At 28.3% G+C, this 14,454-nt stretch overlaps 1 protein-coding gene across 1 annotated transcript in view; it reads right to left on the bottom strand.

Moving 5' to 3' along the window:
• The window catches only part of AChE-2 (acetylcholinesterase 2), a 153,027-nt gene that overhangs the window by 21,508 nt on the left and 117,065 nt on the right, over positions 1–14,454 (bottom strand). Inside the window, exons 4-5 of the mRNA XM_015332509.2 lie at positions 7,237–7,400; positions 1,825–1,982 (exon numbers count right to left, since the gene is read on the bottom strand). Of these exons, the coding sequence (XP_015187995.1) occupies positions 1,825–1,982; positions 7,237–7,400 (322 nt within the window). The remainder of the gene's footprint in view (positions 1–1,824; positions 1,983–7,236; positions 7,401–14,454) is intronic.

Raw genomic sequence — 14,454 nt, 5'->3', positions numbered from 1 at the left:
AAAAAAGAAGCGTGCAAATATTTATTAGGTGATTCGGAAAGTCGAAAGTTTCTTTTGCTTCGGTTAGGTTAAACCTAAACCATTCAAGTGGTCATAAATAATTGAATTTGATCAATTTATCACCTCTCATCGATCTCATGTGTTACTATTTGTTGGTTTGCATCAATTAATGAAATTCATTAATGTGTCAGCAAAAAACGATACGACTTTACGAATCATCTAATTACTTGATTGTTCATTAATAACACGTTGAGTGTCACGCGTATTCTCAGGGAAATTCCCGTCAGGGTTGCGTCAGGGTTGCAATCTAAATGGAAAGTCTGGTGTCAACCACCGATGACTGACGTGGCGCTCAACGCATTCAATTCCAAAAAAAAATAAAAAGAAAGTAAAAGTTGAAAGAGTTTGCAGGTGTGTTAGATAGAGAGAGAAAGAAAAGGTTGATTTTCAGGTAGACGATAAAATGAAGTGAGTTTTAAATATGCTAATGCAAAGATCCTGTCTCGTATTATTCTCGCAGATAAAACAGAAAGTATTTCTCAATTGTGTAAAGAGTTGAAAAAGAACAAAAATGGATTGAATATTCCCATTACAGTTTCCATCTCTCTCTCTCTCTCTCTCTCTCTCTCTCTTTTTCTCTCATTAACTTTAAAATATTTTAATGATCATCGTTAAACAGTTTTGAAAATAATTATGAATGATAATGAAAGAGGATATTCCGTAAGTTTGAAACTTCGTACAGTTACATTTAATATTTGGAAATGTTTCCTCTCTTTTGCATGCACCAAAATAAGAGAGAGAGAGAGAGAGAAAGAAAATGTCAACGTTCATTTCGTTGAGTAAACAATTGATTTTCCATAATTCGAAATGCAACGAATAAACAAAAATATGAAAGTGCATGAGATCTACGTTATGATGTTCTTTTTATCTCTCTCTCTAGCTCTCTCTCATACACACACAAATATACATAGAAATATACTTTGTTTATCGTTATCGAAGCTACTGGTGGAGATTTCTATATTGGTTGTTTAACGAGAAACGAAATAGGGATTTAATCAAGAAAACAAGTACTAAAACTCTCGTTGATAAAAAGTGAATGAGATGGAAAAAAGAAAAAAGAAAAAAAAGGAAAGAAATTGAAGGATAATCTCGGTTCGTTTGGAAAAGAATCGATCGATCGTAGTTCGTTAATGTTCGTTAAGGTTCGTTAAAAGGAATGAGAATGATCGATTTGGCAATCGAGAATGGAAAGAAAAAAAAAAAAAAAGGCATTTGTTGAAGGAACGGATTTTGATGAATCTCTTTTATCGTGTGCTCTAATTAATTTGTGGGTTTACTGGTTTGAAAATATTTTTACTAGCATGTAAAAGAAAGAGAAAAAGAGAAAGAGAGAGAAAGAGAGAGAGAGAGAGAGAGAGAGAGAGAGAGAGAAGTATGTGTCAGTAACAGTAGTGTAACAAAAACAACAACAACAAAAAGGACAGTGCAGTAGTAGCAACATTGTGTAAAGCTCTTTTAAAGGGTTAAGGTAATTAAGTGGGATCGTTTAATCCTTTATTCTGAGTATGTAAAAGGACAAAGGAAAATACGTAACAGTTTGAGCGTAAAATAAACGTCCTTTAGGACGAAGCCAAAAGGTTTCGACGAGTTTTCTCGTTCAGGAGAAAATTGAATAGAAGAAGAAGAAGAAGAAGAAGAAGATGGAAGAAGCATTTCGTGTTGACTACGGCACGTAAACTCCCTGTTTTCTATTTCTTTTTCTTTTTCTTGTTCTTTCTTTCATTTATGTGTACGTATGTGCGTGTGTATGTGTGTAATACGTACCGGGTACTCCTTTGAGTCGCGGTAGAAACTCGTTCCAAAAGGCGCATGACGTCGTGCGCAGTCCTTCACCGAGCCCTTTTTTCTCAGCGTTAAAAATGAAATATACTGGTCGATCTCTCGTATATGGCGGCCATACTTTCTCATCTTCCGTTGGTTTTCTAATCAAACAAAATTCATTCAACTAATGTTTAATTCATTCTTTGTTATTATTATTTCGTACATTGTCATTTTATTACTTTTATTTTCAAATTGATTTGAATATTTGTTCAATTTTTTAATTCATTCGAAATTATATTTTATTATTAACTGACTTCAAAAAAGGAGGAGGTTCTCAATTCGACTGTATTTTTTATTTTTTTATTTTTTTTTTTTTTTTTATGTTTGTTACCACAGAACTTTCGACTGGGTTAACCGATGTCGATGATTCTTTTTTTTATTTATTGGAAAGGATGTACTTCGAAGAATAGTTTGATGAGAGTTTGGTTATTTTTCATAAATAATTATTTATAACTCAAAGCAGATTGTTGTGAGAAGTTAGGATATGTTATCATGAAAGGAAGTTGATTATGATAAACATTTGTAGACATCAAATAGAGATTCTTCTCTCGTTTTGTTGTATGAAGCTTAAGATAGGATAGGGTTCGTACGTGACATGGCATAAGGGTCAATAAAGTCAAAGACTTAAGCTACTTTAGTCGGAGATTGGCCAATTATCTTGGTGATCTCAGTTATGTCAACGAATGGAAATGGGCAAATTTTAGCATCGATAATTTCTAATCAGAGTGGTATTCAAACTTTCACCCACCTCCCTCCCCCCCCTGCATCTATTATATAAATAAATGTTTACTATCATTAGTACATATATGAATCTATATATATAAATATAAACACCCAACACTAGATTTTACTGTATCTTACAAACCAACTAACATTAGAACCCTTTATACTATTCTTTCAACTGTCAATAGATTTATCTTACACACCTACACATATAACAAATTATTACCTGTTATTCAATAGAATACTGTTTCAACTGTCAATGAATTTATCTCAAATACACCCACATATTATCATCCCACATACAACTTTAAGTGCCCTTACTTCAATCTTTCGTAGAATACACAGTTTGATGATACAAATGATTTATAATTAGCATTTGTTCAGGGATGATATGGTTTTCATTGAAAGAATCCATATTAGTTTCTATTTGAATTTGTGGTATAGATAAAAGGTGTAGACGTTTTAGTAGACGTCATACTCGAATATGGGGTATTCAGTTTCGCGAAAAGGGAACACGACGACAGTGAACGTTCAGGGAGGGAGAGAGGGAGATAGGGAGATAGGGAGGGAGGGAGGGAGGGGGGTTTGTTTCATCAGTAGAGCAATCAGAACCTCGTGGCTTTGCTTCGATTTAGACAGCTTTGGTTAATTTCAAGAGTAAACACTTGCGACTGGGAAACAGGAATGAGGAATGCCACGAAATTCCAACTCTCCTCTACTCTACTTGGGTTCTTGGTGTAGTATCGATTATCTTCCCGACTATGAAACTGATGTCTGTTTCTCTCTCTCTCGTCTATCTCACTATATGCATGTGTATGTGTGTTACGTGTATATTATTGAAGGAAAAGGATGAGAAAATGCATTTGTTGTAGTAGTAGGTTCGATTAATCCACAAATCATTTCCGTTCTTAACCTGATCGATCTATCGAAATTATGATTGAAACTATTAGATCGATTGATCTCATTTTTCAAAACGGATTTTCAATCTTTACAAAAATTGCGATTACTTTTTTTTTATTAATTGATTTTATTTATTGGAAAATATTATGTAATTTTTATTAACGAGATTCATTTATAATTTTTCATTGATTATATTTGGTTTTTTTTTTTAATGTATTTTATAATTATTTATAATATTTTTAATTTATCAAATGTTATTAGATTTGATGTATATAGCGTATGGTTATTTATATTGAAATATTCTTCGAAGAAAGGTGATTTTTCTTTACCTTGGTTAGTATATCTCATTTGAATCATGTCTTTCACGTAGATTCTTTATTCAATTTCTCTCTTTTTCTTTTGTCTTTTTTTTCATTCGTTTCACCATTCGTTCCTGTCATTAATCATGCTACATTATGCGATAAATAACTCGTCGATCGATGTGAAAAGCAAGAAGTAAGTAAGTAAGTAAAAAAAAAAAAAAAACAAAATGTATATATTCTTTCATTTAAACAAAAATGACTGTTTTATATAATAAGAAAAAAGTCAATGAGAGTGTGGTAGTATAATCAATTGTATGAATTATCGATTAAAATGATTGTGTCAAAAGTGATGATATTCATTTTTCATTGAAAATTATACATTACGTTTTTTTTTCTTTTTTTTTTTTGTTAATGTGTCTTATATGTGAAGAAAATGATTATTTTAAGTTTAATATGTAAGATTGATAATTTATTTGATCGTATCTTTGCGTGCAACTTAATGATTCCTAACGTTTATTATGTCTCTAATGTCAATGTTGTTCATTTAAATCGGCTTTTTGTTTATTATTATTTCTAATGGTATTATCTCGAGAGTATCATTTTCGTGATCAAATAATAACCCATACGAGTAATTTCATTTATAAATACTTAAATTAATTAAAGTAAATCAATTATTATATATATATATATATATTTATTTATAATATAATAATATTTTTGTGTATGTTAATTAATTAATATTAATTTGTATGTTAACTGAATTAATAGAATATTTTATAAAAATGTATGGACAAATTTATGACTGAAAAATTTGCCAAAAAAAAAAATATTAAAACAATTAAATATATAATTAATGAAAATCTAACTAAACTAAACTAAAAAAAAAATAAATATGAAATAATCAATTTAATTATCGTTTTATCATTCACGTAATAATGAATTAAAATAAACTTTTATGACACACAGTGAACATTCGTTTGGCAAATACAAAGTTTCAACTGGACGATTCATTTTCACGAAATCTCACACAACGAATGAGAACTTATCGTTGGTGCTTTTGCTTCGTAGTAACACGTAGTATCACTCCCGTTAGTGACTGGACACAGTTAATTCTGATGCAGGGTAACAGGACATTGCTAGGATCGTAATCCTTTAAAGCTTCTATTTCGGAACGGTATCGTGGATAAGCTTTCGACGAAGTAAACCATTCAAAGTTAGGATTCGTTACTAATACTCACACATCTAACAATTTATTTATGCATATATATACCCCGCCACGCGCGTTGCTGTGGCTCACAATCAGTCCAATACACACGTCTTTAAGTCAACGAATTACCCAATATTGCGATTATAAATTGAGATATAAATTATCTTATCTTTTAAGTTAGATCAAACTGTACACAATTTGTAAAATTTGATTAAAATCGGTTCAGCAGTTTAGGAGTTCATTGCGGACAAACAACGTGACACGTAATTTATATATATATATATTAAAAAGATATATAGGGTATAACAAAAATGAACAATCAAATTGGAAAAAAAAAATTAGATCAATCCAATATTGACATAAATATATATTTTTATTTCAACTTTAAAATCTTATCTTTTTAGTTTGCAATTTATTATTTATCTGAGAAAGTTGAAACACTTGTTAAAAATTTCAATAGGAGATAATCCACTTTGGCGAGTGTTAAATATCAAATTTATCAACTTATTTGATATCATATTACATAATGTGTCTCATATTCAACTGAAGTTTAAATAAAATAAACATATAAGTATACTGAAATATAATAAGATCATGTTTTGAAAGTTTGATCATGTCAGAAATACTTCATTTAACAATATTTAACAATATTTTTCTTCGGAACATATGAAATATTCATTGTTGAAAGTTTCATCGGTTACTTTTGTTACACCCACTATGTATATCTCTGCATACGTATGATATATACGAATGTATGGCATACATACACACACTGTTACATGCATGGGTATATTTGAAAGCGTATCTTTCACAAAGTTTGTATCCAAGTAACTAACCTTAACCACAAGGTAATTAAATATTTCAATAGATATTTGCACTTCTAACACGTTTAAACATTCCTTTTAGCGTAACCAAGAGACTTATATTGTCAAATTAAGTTTAACGAAATGTTTACAATTCGGTGAATACAACCAAAGACAAATTCTCTGTTCAATTAAAGAAAAAAAAAAAAATCATGTGTGTGTGTGTGCAGATCACTAAAATAAATTAAAAAAAAAAATAAAAAAAAAACAGATATTGGATTTAAATGGTTTGGATCTCTTATGGGATGGATCGTAAGAAATGTCATAATAATAATATTCTATTCCTATAAAAATTCTTGCCATATTCTTTTCACTGTTCGCGACCTGGTATGTTTCATTGCTATTTTACCTTTGGCTCGATTGTAAAAGATTTATGTTATATATTTATAGAGAGTGTTTCAAAATATACGAGTATATATTTCATGCATGGTTTTTCAGTACAGTCAAATAAAAATAACAAATTGTATTTTTAATATATTTTTTTTATTTTTTTTATTTTAGTGTATTAAATAATATGACGGAATTATTTTCAAATTATAGTCAATGTTATTGTTGAATAATTCTTGCAATTTTATTACTCGTGTACGAACTTATTTATTTATTTTTATTTTTTTTTTTATATTTCAACTTATCAAAACTACCCCTAAAAGTTATACGTCAATTTATTTTGAAACATCCTCCTGTATCTCTACACTTTTAAGTTTATTTGGAAATTTTTGTTACCTTTTTTATTTCAAGTAATATATCCACTATCAGATAGGTATACAGTTTGTTGTTTTATATGAAATTTATTGAAAAAGTATACCAATTCTCGTATGAAATTTTATTTATCTATTGAACAATAGAAATTCCTTTTGAATCAATTGAGTTGCGCAGATAAACCTGAAAGTTTCGATTAATTCGTAGTTGTTTGTTAGTTCTGGCCTGTGAATCGTTGGAATACTACCATCCTTTCTCCAATTTATATTCGGTCACCGTTGTTTGTTGTTGGAAAATTAAATACGGGCATGGGAGAAATTTAAAGTTCATTCATGTTGTTGAAACGACAAGTGCAATCATATCTTTCTTTATTAACTATTCATATTGTATTTTTTATTTTTTTTTTTATTATCATTTTGAAAATTCTAATTGTATTTTCTTCCAATTGAAAATTATTTAACATTTTATTATTTATAATATCATTAAAAGATAAAAAAAGGAAAAGATTGTAATGAAATTGTTTGTTCATATTTTTTTTATTAAAGTACCTTCCTCTTTTTTATTTTTCATTTATTTTTCTTTGAAGGGAAAGATAAGATTTTTAAATTACAACTCCGAGCCTTCTTTTTCGATATAGAAATTTGAAAAAAAGTCCACTTACCCATCGGTTGCGAATTGGGAGAAAACCTTGATCATTCTAACGGAAAGGTCCCTCTCGTTTTCGCTATACTTCAAGGACATATTCAAAGGATTTCCAAATACGTATTCGATCTCATCCCCGTGCATCACGCCCATCCATTCACCCCAGAGATTGGTACTTGTCCTCTGTAAACACAATTTTTATATATTTAATCAATATAAATAAATATATAATAAAAATAAATTCATATTTAATTTTATAATAAACTAGGGATGCCCCGTGCAACGCGTTGCTGTGGCTGACAATCAGTCTGATACACACGTCTTTAAGTCATAATTCGCAATAAAATAATATTGCAATTATAAATTGAGATATAAACTATTCCATCTTTCAAGTTTGATTAAATTGCGCACAGTGTGCAAAAGTTGGTTAAAATCGGTTCAGTAGTTTAGGAGTCCATTGCGGACAAACAACGTGACACCTAATTTATATATATTAAGAATAATAATATTAAATTAGAAACACAATTTAATATCACTCATACTAATCATAGAATTTTATTTTTTTTTTATTTTATTTTTTTTTCAGATAAAAAGAATTACATTACTCGATACTCAAACCTACCCCCTGAATCCTATTTTGTTCGATAAATAATTTCATTTACATACACATGTCACGTACATGCATGAATATGCATGTGTACCCATTTGTAAGACAATTTTCACAGAGTCAAACACGTTTCTAGATGATACTGGTCCATGTTGTGGTTCTTTGTTCAAAATTAGAAGAAATATATCTCTCGTATGTCGTGGAACAAATTGTTGAATATTCTTATCCATATAGGACAAGAAATAAAAAAAAAAAAAAAAGGGGATAAAGGAAAAGAAAACAAGTGTTTGTATTCGAAAAGTTGATGATGATGATGATGATGATGATGATAATTCATTGCATGTAAAATTTCTCTTTAGATTCTAACGTCGAATAATCCTTTCTTTTACGATGCAAACTTTCGTGAGAATTTAACGAAGATATTCTGCCATTGTTTTTCAAAGCCCCATTGTCTTTCATGTAAATTCAACACGTTTTTTTTATTTTTTTTATTTTTTTGTTGTTCCTGTTAGATCTCTTTCTTCGAAAAACGTTTTCTTTTGATTAAAATTCACCAAACCACACCACGAATCATATTTTGTTTTTTCCTTTTTTCCATACGATTTTTTTTCACTTGCTGATGGAAGAAACAAATGTTTCTTTTTTTTTTTTTTATTATACAACTACTGTCAAATTTTTATTTTTTATATATATAAAGAAAATACGAAATAATATCGAATATATCGAAAAGTATAATATCAACAACAAAATATCTACCAACTTCTACTTATAAACTTGTCGTATAACAATTTATAAATAAAACATTAATTAAACAAACAATTTAAATTAGACCAAATTGTAAATCTAAATCATTCTTGAATCTACCTGAAGACATACAACAAATTTCATTAAAATCGGTCCAGCCGTTTAAGAGGAATTCAGTGACATACACACGCACAGAAGAATTATATGCATAAAGATAATATAATTGTTCCTATTAACTACTTATTTTTTTAATTACTTCATATAACTTTCTACTATACAATTTTTTTTATATATATATTTATTAATTTAACAATGTAAATGATAATATGACAAAGATAAAAAAATTGTATTTAATTGGATCCAACCTTGAACAAAAGGTCAAAATTAATATTCATTCGTAAATGTTAGAATTAAAAGACGAAAAGTTGACGTGTCAAGAGAGGGAGGGAAGATGATAGGTTTGTGTGTGTGTGTGTGTGTGTATGGGTAAGCTCCCGCGATTATAGAACCATCGAGTTACATCGAGGTATCGCAATTCGTTACACCCTCGATCATAACGACTAACTACGATCGAAAATTATTTCATTATTCAATCGGTCGACCCTCGATCTTCCACGATCATAATCTCTCGTTGAGCCCAATCGTGCGTAATAAATTTAATAGCTTTCTTCCATAAATCCCACGTCTAGAGAGAACTCTCTCTCTCTCTCTCTGTCTCTCTCTCTCACTCTCTCTTTTTACTCATTTTGCAGTAATGACGATGCTCGTTCGTCGTGACAAAGTAATTTCCAATCTCCGGTTTTGCGATTGCAACAAAGTAGAACGAGAACCGATCGATGGATTCAAAATTCTTTTACTTCAAAGTTTTTTTTTTTTTTTGACGAACTGTATAAAAAATGTGTAAATTTTCATTGAAGAAAATTCATGAATTGTAAAATGAGAGAGTAGAAAGAAATATTAATGACTAGTTTATCGTTTGTCAAAAAAAAAAAAAACACTTTTCTCTGTTTTTCCCCGATTTTTATTTTATTTTTGTATTTTATGTTTCATCACTGTTCGTTCTATTCTCTCTCTTTCTCTATTTCTGTATTTCTCTTTCTCTTTTACCGACTCACTTTACGTCTTACTAGATTGACGTTTAATTTAAGAAACTCGAGTTTCTCGTAAGACGAACACGTTAAGTCCTTCTAGCAAAAGTTTCATTTTATTTGTCACTCCTTTTACTATCGTACACACATGTGAAACTCTCTCTCTCTATTTTCTCATTAATTTTCTTTTATCTTTTTTATGTTGTAATCTTATTTATTTATCGTTAATCTATCTTAAAATATATTCTACAAATCGATATTTTAATATTCATATTTTTATTTATTATTTTATTTTATTTTTTTTTATTATTTTATCTTTTATGTATAATTTTATTTCTATTTTATGTATTTTTATTTTCATATATTTATTTTTTATATATTTTTATTTTATTTCTTATTTTCATTTTACTATATATATATGTATTATATCACAACGAGTATGGTAAAAAGACAGGAAGAAAAATTACAACGAAGTCAATTGAAAAACATATATAAAATTGATGCACACTTTATGTGCATCGTGCAACATCTTACACAAACACACACACACATACATAGTATAGTGAAAATAAATTCGTACATGGTTTATCGCGTAACCATCGTTCATCGATCCCAACGTCTACCATCCATTTATCTCTTTCCATACAAATGATCAAACACGTGCAATCACGTGCAATATATGAGAAAATAACCAATTGACTATATACTTGTCATCATTCTCCTTTTCTTTTTCATACTTGATAAAATATTTTCAGTTTTATTATATTCTTAGTAATACTCAAAGTTCTGTGAAACAGAAAGAGAAAGCAAAAGAGAAAAAAACAGAGAGACAGAGAGAGAGAGAAAGAGAGCAATTGCAACGATACGCGATTGTACTTTTTTTTATCTTTCTTTATACCTTTCCACATATATACACATACACAGAGACAGAGAGGATACTTGTGTATCACCAGTAAAATTCCCTCGTGTAAATTATCTCAGAGGATGAAAATATTTTTCGTGCTACGTTCGAGGTCCATTTTCTACGAATGTTCTCCTTGCGAGAATATACAGTCAGTTAGAAAATTATATTCTACCATTTTTAAAAGAACAAAAAAGTACCTTTTTTCTTTTTTTAATACTATAATTCATACAACACACACAGACACAAGACACACTCATTTTTACAGATATTTTTATATTCAAAAATATGATTTAAATGAATATTACGACGAGTGTTTCACAAGTTGTTTGAATACTTTTTTCCTCGTTGTATTTTTTTTTTTTTTTTTTTTTTGTTTCGATGAAAAGAAGAAGATGATTAATTTTAATTATTTATTAGAAAGAGAAAAAGATGGTAACGTTATAAAATATTCGGAAGTAATAAGTCATCGGATAAATAATCAGATTAACGTTAGCTTTAATAAGAGAATTAATTAAGAACGATTTAAAAGCTAATAAGCAAGTGGAAAGTAATTAAGTTGAATTTATGTGCTACACAAAATATAATTATTAGAGAAAAAGAGAGATAAAGTTTATATGAATATGTGTGTGTGTGTATATATATATATATATATATATATAGCTTATTTTATATGCTTATCAATTTATACACGTACGTTTAAAAGCATTTAGATGATAATGATCATTTAAATTATACGATAATTAAATTACAAAATAATTGAAAATTATACAACATGTTTCAGAATAATTATTTTACCATTTTTTAAAAAAACAAAAACATTTTACACAATAAGGTTAATAATAAAAAAAAAAAAAATAGATTTATAAAAACCTTGAAAGTAAAACAACGAAACTTTAAATAATAAACGTTGCACACATTTGAATTTTTAATATTGAATAATTTTGTTTTTTTTTTTTTTTTGATTTTATGTTTGAAAATTAATTACAAATATTTCAAAACATTCTTGTAGAAAAAAAGAAAAATATGTATATAAAAAAGAATGAAGAATAAATAAAAATAGAATTTTAGAAAATAGAAAAGTAAAACGTGTTCCTTGGAATATTTCGATAAACTTAAGAACTGTAGGATAAATAAAAATGGGTGGTTGTTACTGGTTTACCACTTATACTACTGAGAAGGGAAATGGAGATGGGAAAAACAGAAAAAGAAAAAGAAAAAGAAGACAAAAAAAATGGTAGACGCGCTAACTCTCTTTACGAACCCAGCAAAAGTAACATTATCCATTTAGCTAAACTCTCTCGTCTTCTCGGTTAAAAAAGTAAGTAACGTTGACGGTTCTTTTTAACAAAAACGTGCTTATGGGGGGAGGGGGAGGGGGGAGGGGGTTACACTTTTCTTCAGTTTTACATCGACGAGAGTAAGTAAGTAAGTAAGTAAGCAAGTAAGTAAGTAAAAGTATTCTATCACAAAACTCTATTTATTTTCTTTTTATCTTCTACTCTTCTACTTCTTTACTTCTTTCTTTTCTTTTTTTTTTTTTTTTATTTATTTTCTTTTCTTTTCCATCGTTTTTCTTTCTCTCAATGGAAAACGATTAAATGACGCGAAGACGAGAAGAAGTTCGAGAAAGTTTTGAGCGTTAAATTACTTATGCGGCCAACCGCGACGAACAGATAATTAGTTTTCACGCACTTTTCTTCCTAAAGTTTGGTTTTTTTTTTTTTTTTTGAAAAAGAAGAAAAAAAAAGAATGAATAAAAGAATTTTTCTCTACATATTTTTTTTTTGTTCCCCCATTTTAAATCCCCTAACTCTTTTCGTATTTATAATTAAAAAATTTTGTCAGACATTTAAATGTAATTACGAATAACCAGAGCTAAATTCTTTTTGTTCTTATTATTTTTTTTTCCTTTTTTTTTTTTTTTTTTTTTAATAAAAGAGAGAATATTGCATAAAATTATTTGTTAAATTTTGGTCGACTTCTTTTAAAATAGAAAGAAATAAAATATTCTAATTTTTTATTCATTTCTTTTCTTTCTTTTTTTTTTTTTTAATATATATTTTGTAATATTTTGTATATTTGGTGTACAATATAAAATAATATAAAATATATAATATAATATATTTTGGTATATAATATAATATAATATAATATTTTAATATATATAAATTAGGTGTCACGTTGTTTGTCCGCAATGAACTCCTAAATTACTAAATCGATTTTAATCAAATTTTTCATACTGTGTGCAATTTTATTCAACTTGAAAGATAGAATAGTTTATATCTCAATTTATAATCGCAATATTATTTTATTAATCGCGAATTATTAGTTTCGATGGCGGGTTATAAGGTAATTCGTTGACTTATATATAATATATTTTATATATATGGTTACATGTATTTCTCGAAACTTGTGATATATTTTAAACAATATTCTATGTATATATATATAGTAGATAAAAGGGTTGGTAAGGTTGGTAACTGTGTGATAGGGGTAATCAAACTTTTCGAGACGTAGTAGCTTTCCCACCAACCGGAAAACTCATAGCTTTGGTTAAAAGGAAAAGCAGTTGTAACTATTCTTCTACTCGTGAAATTCCAAGCAGACTTTTGTCCAAGATCGTACATCAACGAAAAGAAAAAGAGAGAGAGAGAGAGAGAAAGAGAGAGAGGGAAAGAAAAGTAGAAAAGACTTATATCGTTCTTTACCAAAGTTACCTTTTCCACCCTTTGTTATAACCCTTACAAAGTTCTACTACCTTCTACGAAAAACGTTCATTACTATCTTATACTTGAAACCATAAATTTTCATTCTTTTCCTTTCAAACACGAAATTTTCTTTCAAGTTTCTTACATTCGTTTTATTTTCACTGTCATACCTTATTGATTTTATTGTCACCTTAAGTAAAGAAATGTATTTGTTTGATTGTTCAATCATTTTGATAAATAGAAATTGTTCAATGATTATAAAAAGTATTCGTAAATGATTAATAATTAATATAAATGTAATAACTTGATGAATCCAAAATAAAAAAATAAAAATTATTAACCTAACACGTGAACAATTGTTTTATATATATATATATATAATTTTTTTTTTCAAATTATTTTTCTCTTTATTTTTATATAAAATATATTTGAAAAATTGTTTGCAACTGATATACCATCAAAACCAAATAGATTTGTTTTGTTAAAAAAAAAAAAAAAACAGATACGTCACGTATCAAATGATTTTGTTTTAAAAAACCATATCAAAGAGTTATATTGTATCAATTGCAAATTCAATGTCCAATAGTTAGAAATATTTTTGTTTTATAAACGTATGAGAAATCAAATAGGTATGACAAACTGTTAAATGAAAAAAAAAATAAAAAAACCAAAAGAAACATAGGTGCTTTTTATTCTCATTTTGTATTATTTGATTTGATTATATTTTTGGAATGTATAATTTGAAATAACGTCAAGGATTAGAAAACCTTCTTCACAAATACTTGTTAACATTTTCTAAAATATCTAACACACATAAACTGTATAAACTATAAACATGTATATAGAAGGATAACGGTTTAGAAAGTAGTAGATTGACGATTTCCAAATTTTGCTTGGGGCACTTTATTATTTAAATGGCTTTCTCTCTACGTTGAAGGTTTGCACGTTGTGTTGCACGAGCCAGCCCACAACTCGCAGGCTATGGGCTATGGGTGGATGTATGGGTGGATGTATAGGTGGGGTTGGGGGAATGTCATTATCGAGCATGCAAAATACCCTTAGGCAAGTAGCTTGCACACGATTGTGGCTTGCCAAAGACATTAATCCGTTACTCAATGGATTACATTAATAAAATTGAAACACGTAGCAGCAAAATGTAACTTTACTTCAACTGTTGGTCATCCAA

Source organism: Polistes dominula, unplaced genomic scaffold (genome assembly GCF_049000335.1).
Source record: "Polistes dominula isolate Pdom_NZ unplaced genomic scaffold, Pdom_raw_medaka contig_25, whole genome shotgun sequence".
Taxonomy (NCBI): domain Eukaryota; kingdom Metazoa; phylum Arthropoda; class Insecta; order Hymenoptera; family Vespidae; genus Polistes; species Polistes dominula.
This window is presented reverse-complemented; position numbering and strand designations above follow the sequence as displayed.